This window comes from Podarcis raffonei, chromosome 8 (genome assembly GCF_027172205.1).
Source record: "Podarcis raffonei isolate rPodRaf1 chromosome 8, rPodRaf1.pri, whole genome shotgun sequence".
In the NCBI taxonomy this organism is placed as follows: domain Eukaryota; kingdom Metazoa; phylum Chordata; class Lepidosauria; order Squamata; family Lacertidae; genus Podarcis; species Podarcis raffonei.
In genome coordinates, this window is record NC_070609.1 from 77,175,616 (window position 1) to 77,190,378 (window position 14,763).

General features: G+C 49.4%; 1 protein-coding gene across 3 annotated transcripts; it reads left to right on the forward strand.

The window, feature by feature from the left end:
• The first annotated feature begins 395 nt into the window (after window positions 1-395).
• LOC128419819 (uncharacterized) lies at window positions 396-14,271 on the forward strand. 3 transcript variants are annotated; one of them, XM_053400971.1, is made up of 19 exons: window positions 396-644; window positions 798-966; window positions 5,690-5,831; window positions 5,909-6,027; window positions 6,142-6,291; window positions 6,706-6,848; window positions 7,002-7,116; window positions 7,228-7,364; window positions 7,550-7,669; window positions 7,803-7,917; window positions 8,296-8,424; window positions 8,580-8,744; window positions 9,015-9,173; window positions 9,282-9,609; window positions 9,865-9,927; window positions 10,174-10,356; window positions 10,442-10,611; window positions 13,204-13,315; window positions 14,253-14,271. In XM_053400971.1, exons 1-17 carry the CDS (start codon window positions 547-549, stop codon window positions 10,453-10,455), a joined length of 2,349 nt encoding a protein of 782 aa, XP_053256946.1. In that variant the 5' UTR covers window positions 396-546; the 3' UTR covers window positions 10,456-10,611; window positions 13,204-13,315; window positions 14,253-14,271. The 3 variants fall into 3 exon arrangements, with proteins under 3 accessions (XP_053256946.1, XP_053256947.1, XP_053256945.1); XM_053400972.1 differs by lacking the exon at window positions 14,253-14,271 and having other exon boundaries at window positions 9,282-9,386; window positions 9,504-9,609; window positions 13,204-13,423; XM_053400970.1 differs by lacking the exon at window positions 14,253-14,271 and having other exon boundaries at window positions 13,204-13,425.
• The last annotated feature ends 492 nt before the right edge of the window (window positions 14,272-14,763 follow it).

A 14,763-nucleotide genomic window follows, 5' to 3' on the forward strand; every position in this document is an offset into this window, starting at 1 on the left:
AGTCCATCACAGGAAAGGCCTGCTCCCAGGTGCAGGCAAGGGAGAGACAGGAGCCCTGGCGGAGTTCTGCTCCTGGAGGAAGGATGGATGAGAAACAGAGCCATGGGCTCTGCTAAGACAGGCCAGCTCTCTCAGGTCTCCTCTCCCCCAGCTGTCATCTGGCGGCAGCCATTTCATCAGGTTGCCTCAATGGGAGAGATGTCAGCAGCATTCAAGACGCTGGGTGGGGCCTGAGCTTGTGAGTTGTCTTTTCCTCTGCCCTCCTTGCCCCCTTTCTTTGTGTGTTGTATTTCTGTTAGTCAGATTGTTTCTTACAATAGAAGTCTGCCATTAGGGAGTTTCTTGCATTTGATTTCATGGAAGGCTCTCTTGGAGCCTTTTTGGCTTAAGAGAAGGGTACAAATGCTCTAAATGAATACAAGGTTGAATATGGTCTCTAAGGAAATGGAGGACAGATATTTTCAGTTTGTTTCCCAACCTACCTCATCTGCGCTTTCCTGATCAACACAAAAACATGAATGGGTCTGATCCATTCTTCACATTCTGATGTTCCTGTTTCTCTTTTCTCATGGACAGGGAATTGATTGTGATGAAGATGAAATATCAGAAATCAGCCTGGAAGATGGGGAGGATCTTCCTCCAAGGTAATCCTGTGCTAGTCCTCTCCCCCATAATCAATTGCTTTCAAAAAACAAACAAACACCCGGTCCATTTCTATGGTGGTGGTGCTTGGGGTCTTTGAAGGATGGGAGGCAATAAACCCTTTTGACAAAAGTGCTACTCCTCTCTCCCCTCAGCATCCCAACCACAGCTTCTCTGGATGCGGCTGATCTTCCTCCTGAAAGCGTCAGCAAGGAACATCTGAAGGCCAGACTTACGGAGGTCGTCGCCACGATGAAGAGTGGGAAGATCCGAAGGAAGGCGCTCCGAGATCTTTCCGCCCTCCTGCAGAAGATCCAGGAATATGTGAGTTACTGAATAATAATAATAATAATAATAATAATAATTTATTATTTATACCCCGCCCATCTGGCTGGGCTTCCCCAGGCACTCTGGGCGGCTTCCAAAAAAATATTAAAATACTGTAATACATCAAACATTAAAAGCTTCCCAAAACAGGGTTGCCTTCAGATGTCTTCTAAAAGTCTGGTAGTTGTTTTTCTCTTTGACATCTGATGGGAGGGTGTTCCATAGGGAGGGCGCCACTACCGCGAAGGCCCTCTGCCTGGTTCTCTGTAACTTGGCTTCTCGCAATGAGGGAACCGCCAGAAGGCCCTCGGCGCTGGACCTCAGTGTCCGGGTAGAACGATGGGGGTGGAGACGCTCCTTCAGATATACTGGACCGAGGCCGTTTAGGGCTTCAAAGGTCAGCACCAACACTCTGAATTGTGCTCGGAAATGTACTGGAAGCCAATGTAGGTCTTTCAAGACCGGTGTTATATGGTCTCGCCGGCCGCTCCCAGTCACCAGTCTGGCTGCTGCGTTCTGGATTAGTTGTAGTTTCCGGGTCACCTTCAAAGGTAGCCCCATGTAGAGCGCATTGCAGTAGTCCAAGCGGGAGATAACCAGAGCATTCACCACTCTGGCGAGGCAGTCTGCAGGCAGATAGGGTCTCAGCCTGCGCACCAGTTGGAGCTGGTAAACAACTGCCCTGGACACGGATTTACCTGTGCCTCCATGGACAGCTGTGAATCCAAAATGACTCCCAGACTGCGCACCTGGTCCTTCAGGGGCACAGTTACCCCATTCAGGACCAGGGAATCCTCCACATCTGCCCGCCTCCTGTCCCCCAAAAACAGTACTTCTGTCTTGTCAGGATTCAATCTCAATCTTTTAGCCACCATCCATCCTCCAACCGCCTCCAGACACTCACACAGGACCTTCACCGCCTTCACTGGTTCTGATTTGAAAGAGACGTAGAGCTGAGTATCATCCACATAGTGATGAACACCCAGACCAAACCCCCTGATGATCTCTCCCAGCGGCTGCATGTAGATGTTGAAAAGCATGGGGGAGAGGACAGAACCCTGAGGCACCGCACAAGTGAGAGCCCAGGGGTCTGAACACCCATCCCTCCCCCCACCACTTTCTGGACATGGCCCAGGAGGAAGGAGCGGAACTACTGTATAACAGTGCCCCCAGCTCCCAGCCCATCTAGAAGGTCCAGAAGGATGTTATGGTTGATGGTGTCAAAAGCCGCTGAGAGATCCAGTAGAACTAGGATACAGCTCTCACCTTTGTCCCTAGCCCGCCAGAGATCATCAACCAGTGCGACCAAGGCAGTTTCAGTCCCATGATGAGGCCTGAATCCTGAATGGAAGGGATCCAAATGGTCTGCTTCTTCCAGGCGTGCCTGGAGTTGTTCAGCAACCACTCGCTCAATCACCTTGCCCAAGAATGGAAGATTTGAGACTGGGCGATAGTTGGCCATCGTGGCTGCATCTAAAGATGGTTTTTTAAGAAGCGGTTTAATAACTGCCTCTTTCAGCGGGTCTGGGAAGGCTCCCTCACGGAGGGAAGCATTCACCACCCCACGAAGCCCATCGCCCAGCCCTTCTCGGCTAGCTTTTATAAGCCACAATGGGCAAGGATCAAGGAGACAGGTGGTTGGTTTCACTCGTCCAAGCAGCCTGTCCACATCCTCGGAGGTAACAGATTGGAATGGATCCCACACAATTTGACTAGACAGGACTCTAGCACTCTCCCACCCCAGCTCTGCTCCCATGGTGGCGTCTACCTCTTCCTGAATCTAAGCGACTTTATCTGCAAAAAACTTTGCAAAATCATTGCAGGAGATCATGTGGCCCGTACTGGGCCCCGATGTAGCAGGTGGTTCTGCTAAATTGCAAATCACCTGAAAAAGTCTCCTGCTGCTGTTTTCTGCAGGTGCAATAGGGGTAGTGAAGAAAGTCTTCTTCGCCGTCGCTACTGCCACTTGGTAGGCTCAACATTGAGCTCTAACCTGTGTCTGGTCAGCTTCAGAATGCGTCATCCGCCACCGGCACTCTAGCCGTCTCAATGATTGTTTCATTGTCCTCAGATCCGTGGAAAACCACGGGGCTGTTCGGGCTCCATGCAATCGGAGAGGGCGCTTCGGAGCCCAACAGTCAATAGCCCTGGTTAATTCCACATTACAGCGGGCCACCAGGGAATCAGCTGAAAGGCCATCAACATGGGATAAAGCATCCCCTACCACTCTCTGGAAACCATTTGGATCCATTAAGTGGCGGGGCGGACCATCCAAATCGGTCCCACCTCCCTGCAGAGGGGAAGGGTCCAATTGGAGAAGTCCAATTGCACCAGGAAGTGATCTGACCATGGCACTTCTTTCATTTCGCTTTTACTTAGTGTCAGATCACCAACATCCATAGAGGTAAACACCAGGTCCAAGGCATGTCCACGGCTATGGGTTGGGCCAGACTTATTCAGGGACAGCCCCATGGAGGCCATGCTTTTCACGAAATCCCGAGTGGCCCCTAGTAAGGTCTTGTCAGCATGGATGTTAAAATCCCCTAGGACAACCAAACTAGGTGTCTCCAGGAGAACATCCGCCACAACCTGAAGCAGCTCGGCCAGGGAATCCTTGGTGCAGTGGGGAGGTCGGTACACCAAAAGGAATCCTGTACTGCCCCTATTGCCCAACTTCCAGAACATGCACTCAGAGAACTGGGTCTTCCTAATAGGACGCCTGGTGCAAACTAATGACTTCCTAAAAATCACTGCAACCCCCCTTCCCACTCACAAGGCCTGGGTTTCTGTGCATAAGAGAAACCTGGTGGAGAAGCAGTGACAAGGACAGGCCCATCTGGTTCATCCAACCAAGTCTCTGTTACACATGCCAGGTCAAGTCCTCCATCCATGATCAAGTCATGGATGGCAGTGGTTTTATGAATCATTGACCTGGCATTGCACAGCAGCACCTTCAGGTCATGTGGGTATCCCTTGCTGATTCTAGTATCCCTCCAGTCAGGACCAGACCCGGAGGCAGGGATAGTCCTCAAAAAACGACTAAACCTGCCTCCTCTGTAATGACATGGTCTGGTCTTAGCGTAACTCCTCCTCCTACCCGTGATCATTGAGATCACTTGTCCCAGCGCATCCCCCCCTGTGGAACATGCCCGAACCATTTTGTTGGCTGAGACCCACTCCCCAGCAGCCCTGACTCCTCCCCTTAAGATCAAAATAAAACCTAAAAACAAAAACAAAACAAAACCCAGAAAATAATAAAAAATACAAACAAAAAACTATAAAAATTACAAATCCATCAAAATCAAACAAATTCCCAAGCCCAACCAAACATCCACCCCTCCCCCAACCCCCACATACAAAAAAGTCAAAAGGGAAAGGAAAAATTTTAAACATTTTAAAAAGAACTATCCCTGCCTCCGGGTCTGGTCCTGACTGGAGGGATACTAGAATCAGCAAGGGATACCCACATGACCTGAAGGTGCTGCTGTGCAATGCCAGGTCAATGATTCATAAAACCTCCTGGGCAGCAGCAGCAGTGACAGCAACCGTCCTTGTGAGGCCTGTCAGGCCCCACCCTGGGCCAGGTGGTGAGTGGCAGGAGCAGGGCCCTCAGGCACTCACACAGGGGAGTCCTCCTGGGCAGCACAGCAGTAGCAGTCCTTGTGAGGCTTCAGGCTCCATCGTGGGCCAGGTGGTGAGTTGTAAAAGCAGGGCCCTGAGGCACTCACACAGGGGAGTCCTCCTGGGCAACACAGCAGTAGCAGTTCTTGTGAGGCTTTAGGCCCCCCCGGGCCAGGTGGCGAGTGGCAGGAGCAGGGCCCTCAGGCACTCACACAGGGGAGTCCTCCTGGGCAGCACAGCAGTAGCAGTCCTTATGAGACGTGTCAGGCCCCGCCCTGGCCAGGTGGTGAGTGGCAGGAGCAGGGCCCTCAGGCACTCACACAGGGGAGTCCTCCTGGGCAGCACAGCAGTAGCAGTCTTTATGAGGCCTGTCAGGACCCGCCCTGGGCCAGGTGGTGAGTGGCAGGAGCAGGGCCCTCAGGCGCTCACACAGGGGAGTCCTCCTGGGCAGCACAGCAGTAGCAGTCCTTATGAGACGTGTCAGGCCCCGCCCTGGCCAGGTGGTGAGTGGCAGGAGCAGGGCCCTCAGGCACTCACACAGGGGAGTCCTCCTTGGCAACACAGCAGTAGCAGTCCTTGTGAGACCTGTCAGGCCCTGCCCTGGGCCAGGTGGTGAGTGGCAGGAGCAGGGCCCTCAGGCAATCACACAGAGGAGTCTTCCTGGGCAGCACAGCAGTAGCAGTCCTTGTGAGACCTGTCAGGCCCCATCGTGGGCCAGGTGGTGAGTTGCAGGAGCAGGGCCCTCAGGCATTCACCCAGGGGAAGCATTGCAACCATGCAGGGCTGTCAAGACCTTCAGGCTGCTCTTTCTAGGCCCACCCTGCAAGGTGCCCAAGGGACAATTACGCATCCCACACATACCCAATTTTGAGAACAGAGCTGGGCCATAGCAGAACGAATCCCAGTGAGTAAAACAGCTGATAAAAGAAGTAAAAAGCAAACATCATGAAAAGAGGGGTGGGAAGTCAAAAAGAAATGGTTTTTTTCTGTATAGGATGCTAAATGTTTTGGAATGTTTGGAAGATTTAATAAAAATGTTATAGGAAAAATGGTGATGGGTTGCTTCTCTTATCAGTCCCTTCTCTGTGTTTCTTCTCAGCCTTCGGAAGCGCTTCCTGCATCCTCCCTTGGCCAACTGGTGGCTATTTCCTCTCTGTGCGCACTGGATCCGGACCTGGAGTGCAAGCAGCGGGCAGCAGAGGCCCTCTGCCATCTTCTGCCCATTCTGCAGCGCAACGAAGGTAAGACTGGAAGAATGCATCCCAGCATGGGGTGGGGTGAGGAAGACCCAAACTAACCCTTTGGCTTTCCTTTGCAGAGACACTGGCAGGAACGTTAAGCAACCAAATACTTATCACCAGAGCTGAGAAGGTCCTCAAATCCCCCGGAGGACCGGTTCCTGAATTGTTCGTGAATAATTGTTTCCATCTTGCCAGGGTAAGTCGCTGTCTCTCAAGCCACATGTTCTGGGTTCCGCAGAGGCAGCACCTGGGCTTTCTGCTCCCCAGCCCTGCCCTGTGGGCATCTCTGACCTTCCTCTCTCGCTTTCAGGTCTTTGGCGCCTTTCTCCCTGCGGAGCAGCTCTTGGAGGCCATGTGCTTCCTGGCCAGAGACCTAGTTGTCGAGAGCAGCTTCAACCCACTGGATATCTCCCACTTACTGCAAGAATTCATCAAGCAGTTTGGCGGCACAAAAGTGGAGGTAAGGTGTCTGCAAAGGTAGGAGAGAAGAAGATTCTCCGCTTTGGTGTAGGGGAGGCAACTTCATGCCATTGGGTGGCCAGGACACGTGTTAGTTGAAAGGGGCCTGGCAATGTCAGGACAAGAATCTCAGCCAAGGGTCCTGAGAAACATGGGTTCAGGGAATGGGGAATTCTCCTCCTTCTGGGAGCAGACTGGCAAGCTTCTTCTCTTGGCCCACAATGGATAGGGGAACTGGCGCCCTGGAGCTACCTGGGTCCAATACTCCCAAGGACCCTGAGTGGTACCATGGAAGGAAGATGGCTGTGGTGGCACAGGTCAAGGGTCCCTCTTTCAATGAGGGATGGAGGGATCTGCCTGCGGACAGCCCCACTTCCTTGTACTTTCCAAGCAACCCTCTCCTTTTCTCTGACAGGTGAAGGTGCTGCTGGAGGCCTTCTATAAGATCGCCCAGGGGCCTACAGTGCAAGGCAGAGACATGGCCGTCGTTGCTTTGTCCACCCTGTCACACCAGCACCTGGTGAAAGTGGTGGAATATCTCTTCCAGTTTCTCTTCAGGTATGGAGCCCTCCAGGTTCGACTGGGCTAAGGGGAAGGTTGGCAAGCTGCAGGGCTTGCTCAGAAAGCCCTTGCTGCCATTTCCTCTCTCTGGAGCATGGCAGCAAGCAGAAGACTTGAATCTGACCATTGCTTTTGTTTTTGCATTCACAGAGACTGTGAGAGAGTGTGGAAGGAGGTTTTAGCATCGGCCGAACCAGAAAAGTTGATCCATCTCATGGCCAAGCAGATTTACCAAAGCCCCTTGGCGGAATCTGCCACCCAAGTGGTAAGGACCAACCACCTGCTTTCTGGCTTCCTTCTTCCCAGGGTAATATCTAGGGGTTCCCGTATTCTGCAGAAAAGCAGGGAAAGTGACTTGCACCTCTCTCTCTTTCAGCAACATCTCACCAGCCTGTTGCACGCCATCCTCAGGATGGAGGACTACAAGGCAGCTGTGCGCCAGAACTTCCCACAGCTGCTGATCGCTCTCCTGGGGATGGTTATGAACTTCCACTACGACCAGGAATTCCTCGGGTGAGTAGTGTGTTGCAAAGGGACCAATGGAGTCCTTTCCCCTTCAACCTCGGGGGGTTTCCAGTCCAGCTTGGTTTTCCAAGGGAGGCTCTCCTTCAGGCGGCTGCTAGGGAGGAAGGATGGGGAAGGAATTTGAGTGTGTGGCAATGACCCTCCTGGTAAAACTGGCCTTGCTTTGGTTCCAGAGGGGCTAAGGAAGTTCTGCACCTCCTTCTTGGCACCACTGGAGAGGAAGTAGAGACGGCCATCGTCGACCAACTTTTCTGCCGGGAGAATTTCAGCCAGGGGTTGTCTGCCATGGTGAGGTAAGAGGAAGAACAGGGTAACCTTCCCCAGTGGTCTGGCAAACGGAGCTGAAGGCACGGGGTTGGACTGTGCCCCTGTTTGCTTCCTGCGGTGTCTTTCCCTTCCTTACCAAGATCTGCTTCTCCATTTCAGAGCTATCGGAAAGCGACGCTGGTGGATCCCTCCCATGGCGGAAAATATCACCGCTGCTCTCAAGGACAAGGCATTTGCTGGAATGCCACAAGTTGCGGCAGCTATCTACATCGAGGTGAGGGGGACTGAGGTGCAGGAGGAAATGTGTGCAGCAAGGAGGCCCTGGCTTGGTTTCGGTCGAGTGTTGGACTTTGTGTTCTTTAGCTCCCTTTGTGTCCTTGGTTCCCCAACCAGCCTTCATCAGAATTTGGACCTTGCAGTTGCCTTTACCTTCCAAATTCTGTGGGTTATGTCAAGGCTACTTTGAGCCTAAGGACTGTTGCCTGTTTTAGTGCTCCTCAGAGTAGACCCATTGGATTTGATGTACATGACAAACTTTGATCCATTCACTTCAGTGGGTTTGCTCTGTGCAGAATTGCAAATGGTGGGTAAAAGGAGAATGTGCCTCAGCCTCTCATCACTGAAGAGTTTCTTTCTCTTTGGGCCTCTTTAGCTGCTCAGCTGCCATCTGCTTCCCTGTGAGGATACACTGGAGCAGCTCTTCAACTGGCTGGAACATGACTACCTGCAAGTCCGGAAGCTCAGCATCAGAGGGATATCCCTGCTTCTGGACTCTGACATGGCAAGTGATGCTCAGAGGGAGGGAGGGAGGGTGGGTGGTACAGATCTCGATTCTAATCATGGCCCAGCACTCTTTTGCTGGCACAATACTGAAGAGCCTGTGCTAAAAGGCGTGAGGCATTTCAGACCTTTGAAAAGATTCTCTCTTTTGTGTAGGATCCTTCGCTTCTGCGGCTCTTGCTGCTGGATTCCCTCCTTGATGCAAAAGCCGATGTCCTCCCAGAGTTGATAGAGCTGGTACACCGAGCCTACCTCTCCGGGGACCTGGGAGAGAAAGAGCTGAAGATGCTGGCGGCAACTTACTGCGGTCTGGTTGCCCATGTGAGTATGAGAGAAAACATGACATCACACACGGTGGAGAAGGAATGCTTTGGAAGAGGAAGGGTGGGGTTTAGACTGGCATGCAGCGGAGATGTTCTGGCTTCAGGAGGCTGTTCTTCTGGAGCACCTTCTCTTGGAGGAGAGTCACCCCACCCCCAGTCTCCCCCAGGAGGAGGACAGGGGTCTGAGCAGCCTCAAAACACCCCAGTGGGCAGGAGAAAGGAAACTGCTCTGATGAGAAACACAGTCTCTGATGTTTTCTGCCTACAGGAGGAAGACTCCGTCCGGGCATCAGCCATCCAACATCTGGGGCTGCTTCGAGGCTGGGTGAGAGACCAAAGGCTTCCCATAACATCAACAGAAGAAGAAGCCATTAACGAACTGGTTGTCGTCCTCATTCACCTCGAAGACGAGGATGAGGTGGCCAAGGTAAGGGCCAAAGAGGTGGACTTATGCAGTAGGAGGGAGGGATTGTTCTCAGGAGCTTCCAAGACTATGTACTGCAATTTGTAACCCTCTTCTCTTCTTGTGTTGCAGGCCGCAAGGAGGGCTCTTTCCCATCTAGCCCCAGAAGTCAAGTGGTGGGCTCATCCCAACAAATTTAGTCTCCACTTTGCTCTCCACCAGGCTGCCAAGCATCTGGTAAGGTCCCTCTGCTTCTTTGGCAGCTTTGCCCAGGGATGTCTTTGGGAGTGCAAGGCTCTTCTGCCATGCTCTCAAGCCTCTCTGATGCCACTTCTCCTTTGTCTTTGCCCACAGAGCAAGACCTTCAGCAAGGACATCCTTCGGAGTGTTGCCTTGTTATGTACGGAGCTGTCTGCAAACAGGCTGCCAGCAGTCTCCAGGATGGCAGCTCTGCTTCTGGGTAAGTCAAGCAACGTCCTTCCCTGGTAGGGATGGACAGAAATGTCTTGGTAATGATGGCAGGGAGGCTGGGCATGTCCCCAGGTCACCTGCTAGGTAGGCCTCCATCTGTGCCCAGATCTTGCTCTGAGTGCTTCGCGAGGGTGGAGGCCTCTAGATGCAGCAGAGCATACCTGTCTTCCTGCCAAGCTGCCTCTGTCTCTGCTTGCTTTGCACCGAGATGATGTCCCTTTTCTTGCCCTCTCTGTCTCTCTAGGTCATCTGGCTTTCCGGGATGCCGGTTTCATCCACAATCAAGACATGGCATCCTATGGAAAATGTGAGTGAGACGTACGGAGGGCAGGGAGGGATGCTTCTGCTGAGAAAGGTCTTCAGGGGAAGGCAAATTCCCAGATGTATGTTCAGACAGAGGTGCCACAAGATGAACATGCAAAGAGAATTGGAATGTGACTTCACTGCTCTCTCTCACACACAAACACACCTGATGGCTGTTTTCATATTGTTGATGGATGGCTCTTTTCCTGTGCATCTTCACCTTGCTCAACCTTTCTCCCTTTCCACTCAGGGCTGGAAGAGATGCAGCAGCACGACGAAGAAAGGCTCAGGCAGACAGGGAGGAGCTGCCTGAACATCATGCAGCGGGCCTATAGACATCGGGAGGAAGGAAGGGTCCTGCGCTTTTTGAGGAGGATGCTCCACTGCTTTCACAGGGAACCTTACCCACAGGACTTCCTGAGCTGCATGCCAGGTGACACATCTAGTGGGCTATTGGGACATCTGGTCGGCTGTTTGGATGGGACGTTTCTCAACGAGCCCCTTTCTCCTCCTGACAGAACATCCGGAGTAGCGCCAGGCCAAGGCAACGCGGACACCAGAGTTGTGCTGCAGAGATACCATCTTCTGCTCTCCGCAGGATCCAGTCTGGACCAGCGCCAGGAACATCACCGCCATCAGGATCGACCAAGAGGAGTGGTGCTGCCCTCACGACCCTCCGTACACAGTGGTAGGAAACCTTTTTGTTGTTGTTTTGTTTCTTGTTGATGTTGTTTTTGATTGTTGATTTTATTGATTTGAATCTCAGGGTGGTCCACAACACCGAGTATACGAAGCACAAAATACATAATAAGAATAATCACGGCACAAAATTCATAATAAAAATATCAGAACATAATATAAATTAAAATAATAAATACCTACTAAAAATAGCCACAAGACTAATGTATGCACACTAATAAACAATACAAAAGCCCTGAAACAACACTCCAGCCCACAAATACAAAATCTAAACATAACACATTTAACAACCATTTAAAACAACCCCACCTTCTTGAAGAAGGCTGATATATTAGATTTAGAAGGTTGGAATATGAGGTTTGGATGGCACGCCTACCTAACACACAACAAAGTGGCAGTGCATAAGGACTTTTAAAATCATATAGTCAGAATTTCATTATACAAGGTCTGGGATAAGTACCACAGACTCTTAGAGCCCAAAATATCCTGGTGGATATCCCGAGTGGAGATGATAATGGTAAAAAAGACAAACATGGACACAAATTGGGCGACTTACCAACAATTAATAAAGGTAGAACAGGGCCAATTAAAAATCAAATCGTATGAAGAAATTAAACAGTATTGTAAGGGCTGGATTCAATATCACCAAATAGTGCATATATTTAATCAGGATAAGAAAAATGGTTTTGGAGAAAAGAAGTCATTATTACAAAAGAAATTAGTACAAACTAATAAAAAGACCCTATCTAGGATGTATGATCTACTTTTGGAATGGGAACTCAAGGATGAGATGCTAAAGGACGTTACGATAAAATGAGCGCAGGATTTTGGCCACAACATAATGTTAGAACAATGGGAATAGCTGTGAAAATTTGGCATCAAGTTCACAGCATGTTATACAATAATCTAATGAAAATGATCTACCGATGGTACCTAACCCCTGCCCCGAGGAATCGGCAAAAATCTATAAGCAAAAAACCAATGTGTGCTGGAGATGTAGCACCGAGATAGGAACAATGTACCATATATGGTGGGGTGTAAGGAGATAAAAAGCTTTTGGAACAAAGTTCATGAAGAAATCATTAAGATTTTTAAAAAATCATTCAACAAGAAACCAGAAGCATATGTTGCAAGCATATAATCTTGATTCTTAAGATTTTAGCCACTTCTAGCCTTAACAATTTAAGCATTATTAGGATACATGGTTATACATAAAATGTAAAGGTAAAACTCTTTCAGGTGGCCTTGCCACATTCCCCCCTTTCAAGCTTAGAAACAAGTCACAGTTGTTTCTCCAGCTTGACTCTCATGTTGAACCCCGGTATAGACAACAGTGTCTCTCAAGGGGATCTCTTCAGGGGGCATTTCACGAATTAGTCGAGCGTACTCATGCTCTTCTTCTGGCAGAGGGAGCAGGGCTCAGTATATGGCCATGATGTGGGTTTTGGTGAGATTCTTAATGCTTCAGGCCACCATTCCTCAGACTAGAGATATGCAGCAAGGGGTGATGCAAAGAAGTATTAGGAAGACTAATCCTCCTACTGCAATGGCAGTCAAAAGGCTATGTAACCACCCTACTCCTGGGACCCAAGACCACATCCATTCCCAAGGATTCTGACTGGGTTGGTTATCATTTATAAGAGCCTGTAATTTTTGCAACTCATCCTCAGTAGTGTTGTTGAGGTCATGAAACTTCACTCGGCATTTGCCTTCCGGGACTATTTTACAAAAACCTCCTGATTTGGCGAGGAGACAGTCAAGAGCAAGTCTATTAGCTGCTGCTATCTGGTTCAAATTCTCAATCTCAGACTGCAACTGTCGGAGAATATGTGTAGCGGCATTGATGGTTTTCTCCAACCTGCATGTTAGGGCAAATAGTGCTTCACAATTTTGTTCAGCCACAACTCCCAGATGTATGCCGATGGTGAGGATGCTAACGAAGCCTCCACCAACAGCACCCACAGACCAGTCCAGGAAAATCTCATCACTGCACTGTTCCCCTTGGACTTTAGAAAGTAAAGGCACCTATTCCCACACATTGATAATTACCAGGATGGTAATTAGTGGCTAGTCCATTATACAAGAACCAACAGATGGATCCCTGTCCGGTGAAGTTGACTGTATATTGGGGAAAGTATGGATACAGATGTGAGGATGTGGTGTTGCTTTGGTAAGAGGCGTTGAAGGAACCCCACAACCAAAACTTATCAGTGCACTGTGTGTAATTTCCCAGCCAACCTTTATGTTGGTGGTGCTGGACATGCGGCCAATCTTTCCATTTGGCGTTCCATGATCCAGAGGCATAACAACAAAGCACAAGCCCTGGGTGGTTCTGGAGAACCGGAAATATCAGTAGGAGGTAACTTTCATTTCAGAAGGAGGTGTCGCGAAAAGGCCACTTTGATTATACAGCAGGCCTGCCAAGACAATGTCAGGGTCCCTGATTAGTCCTGGGATGAGGGACATGTCAGCTACCTTTCTAGGGTGTTCATAATAAAGGGTGACATTTTCGCCATATATTTGAAACATCTGCTTAGCATGCTTTACAGAAACATTTTCTTTTGTCATTGGTCTCCTCAAGGTCAAGATGCACATCAGGGTTAACATCAACTTCATCGTGATCAAGGAACTCCATGGGTTCAAGGAGACCAAGGATATCAACAACTCCTCTTTCTGTGCTGAGGTCCCTACAGGTAAGCGTTTGACCTCTACTATTTCTTCTAGGGTCACTATTGCATATCCTGCCTTCCTTTTCCCTTCCCAGATGAAGCTGCTCCTGTCCATGAAGTATTCCACATCATGGTTCTTTAGAGGCTCATCTTTCCGGTCTGGGCGACTGGAGTACACCTCATCCATTACTTGGAGGCAGTCATGGGGCTCATAGTCCTCTGCCTCGGGGAGGGGCAATAGAGTGGCAGGGTTCAGGGTATTTACAACTTGCAGTCCTTGATATTTAGCCATGTGATCATTGGAAAGCCAGTATCTCTCTTTGTATTCCATAAGAGTTAAGACCGCAAGTGGCACATTCACATATATTTCCTGTCCAAATGTGAATTTGAATGCCTTCTTGACTAATAGAGCCGTGGTGGCTGCTGCTCGTAGGCAAGGGGGCCATCCTTTAGCTACTGAGTCAATAGTTCAGACAAATAGGCCACAGATTGCTTCCAGCTGCCCATCCTTTGGGTCAGGACTCTTGCTGCCACCCCCCTTTGTTCATGTACATACAACTGAAAGGGCTTATTTGGGTTTGGCAGTCCTAGGGCTGGGGCCTGCATTAGCTTGGATTTCAACGCATTGAAGACCTCCTTCTGCTCGGTGTGTCACTCAAAATGAGAATTCTCTTTCCCCTTAGTGCTTTCATAAAGGGGCCGGGCAAGGTTGCTGAAATCTGGGATCCAGATGCGGCAGAAGCCTGCTGCTCCCAGGAATCCGTGGGGCTGTCTGCGGTTAGTGGGTTCTTTAATAATGCAAATAGCTTCCTTCCATTCAGGCCTCAATGCCCTTTGTTGATGGGAAATGTCAAATCCCAAATATCTCACAGTCTTTTGGCAAATTTGGGCCTTTTTGAGGGATACCTAATATCCAGCCTCCAATAATAGGTGCAACAATTCCTCTGTGGCCTCCTTACAGGTCTGATACTCATCACAAGCCACTATCAAGTCAACAACATACTGAAGAAGCACCTTTTCCCCAGGTACTGATTTGAATTTAGCCATTCATACTTCAAAAAATTATTTAAATGTTCCTTTATACTTTATACTTTATATTAATTCTTTATACTTTTCTATTTTAATATTGTTTATATTCTTCATTGGTTCTTGGGCTGTGTTTGGATGGATCATACCTTCCTGCTCCCATTTAATCTGAATTATCCTTATCATTCTTTCTTTGTCGTTTATCATCAGTTTATATAACATCCCTGCTATCCCTTTCTCCGTCATTTGTCTTTTGTTCAGCACCATATCTATTTTCATTTCTGTCCTCATTGTTTCCTCTGCTCTTTCCATTTTTATTAAATCATAAAGTCCTTGCACTTTCAGCCAATATTGTTTTCCTATTTTTTCTAAAAAAACTTTTTTTGTAATTAAATCCCCCTCTTTGACCCTCCTGCATATATTTTAACGGCATCCACCTTGCGTAT

Excerpts from the sequence above, each read along its gene's own strand:
- LOC128419819 (XM_053400971.1), top strand. The coding sequence starts at position 547 with ATGTTCCTGTTTCTCTTTTCTCATGGACAGGGAATTGATTGTGATGAA. Across the intron at positions 8,745-9,014 it reads ACTGCGGTCTGGTTGCCCAT|GAGGAAGACTCCGTCCGGGC; the intron begins GTGAGTATGAGA and ends TTCTGCCTACAG. Across the intron at positions 9,928-10,173 it reads CATGGCATCCTATGGAAAAT|GGCTGGAAGAGATGCAGCAG; the intron begins GTGAGTGAGACG and ends CTTTCCACTCAG.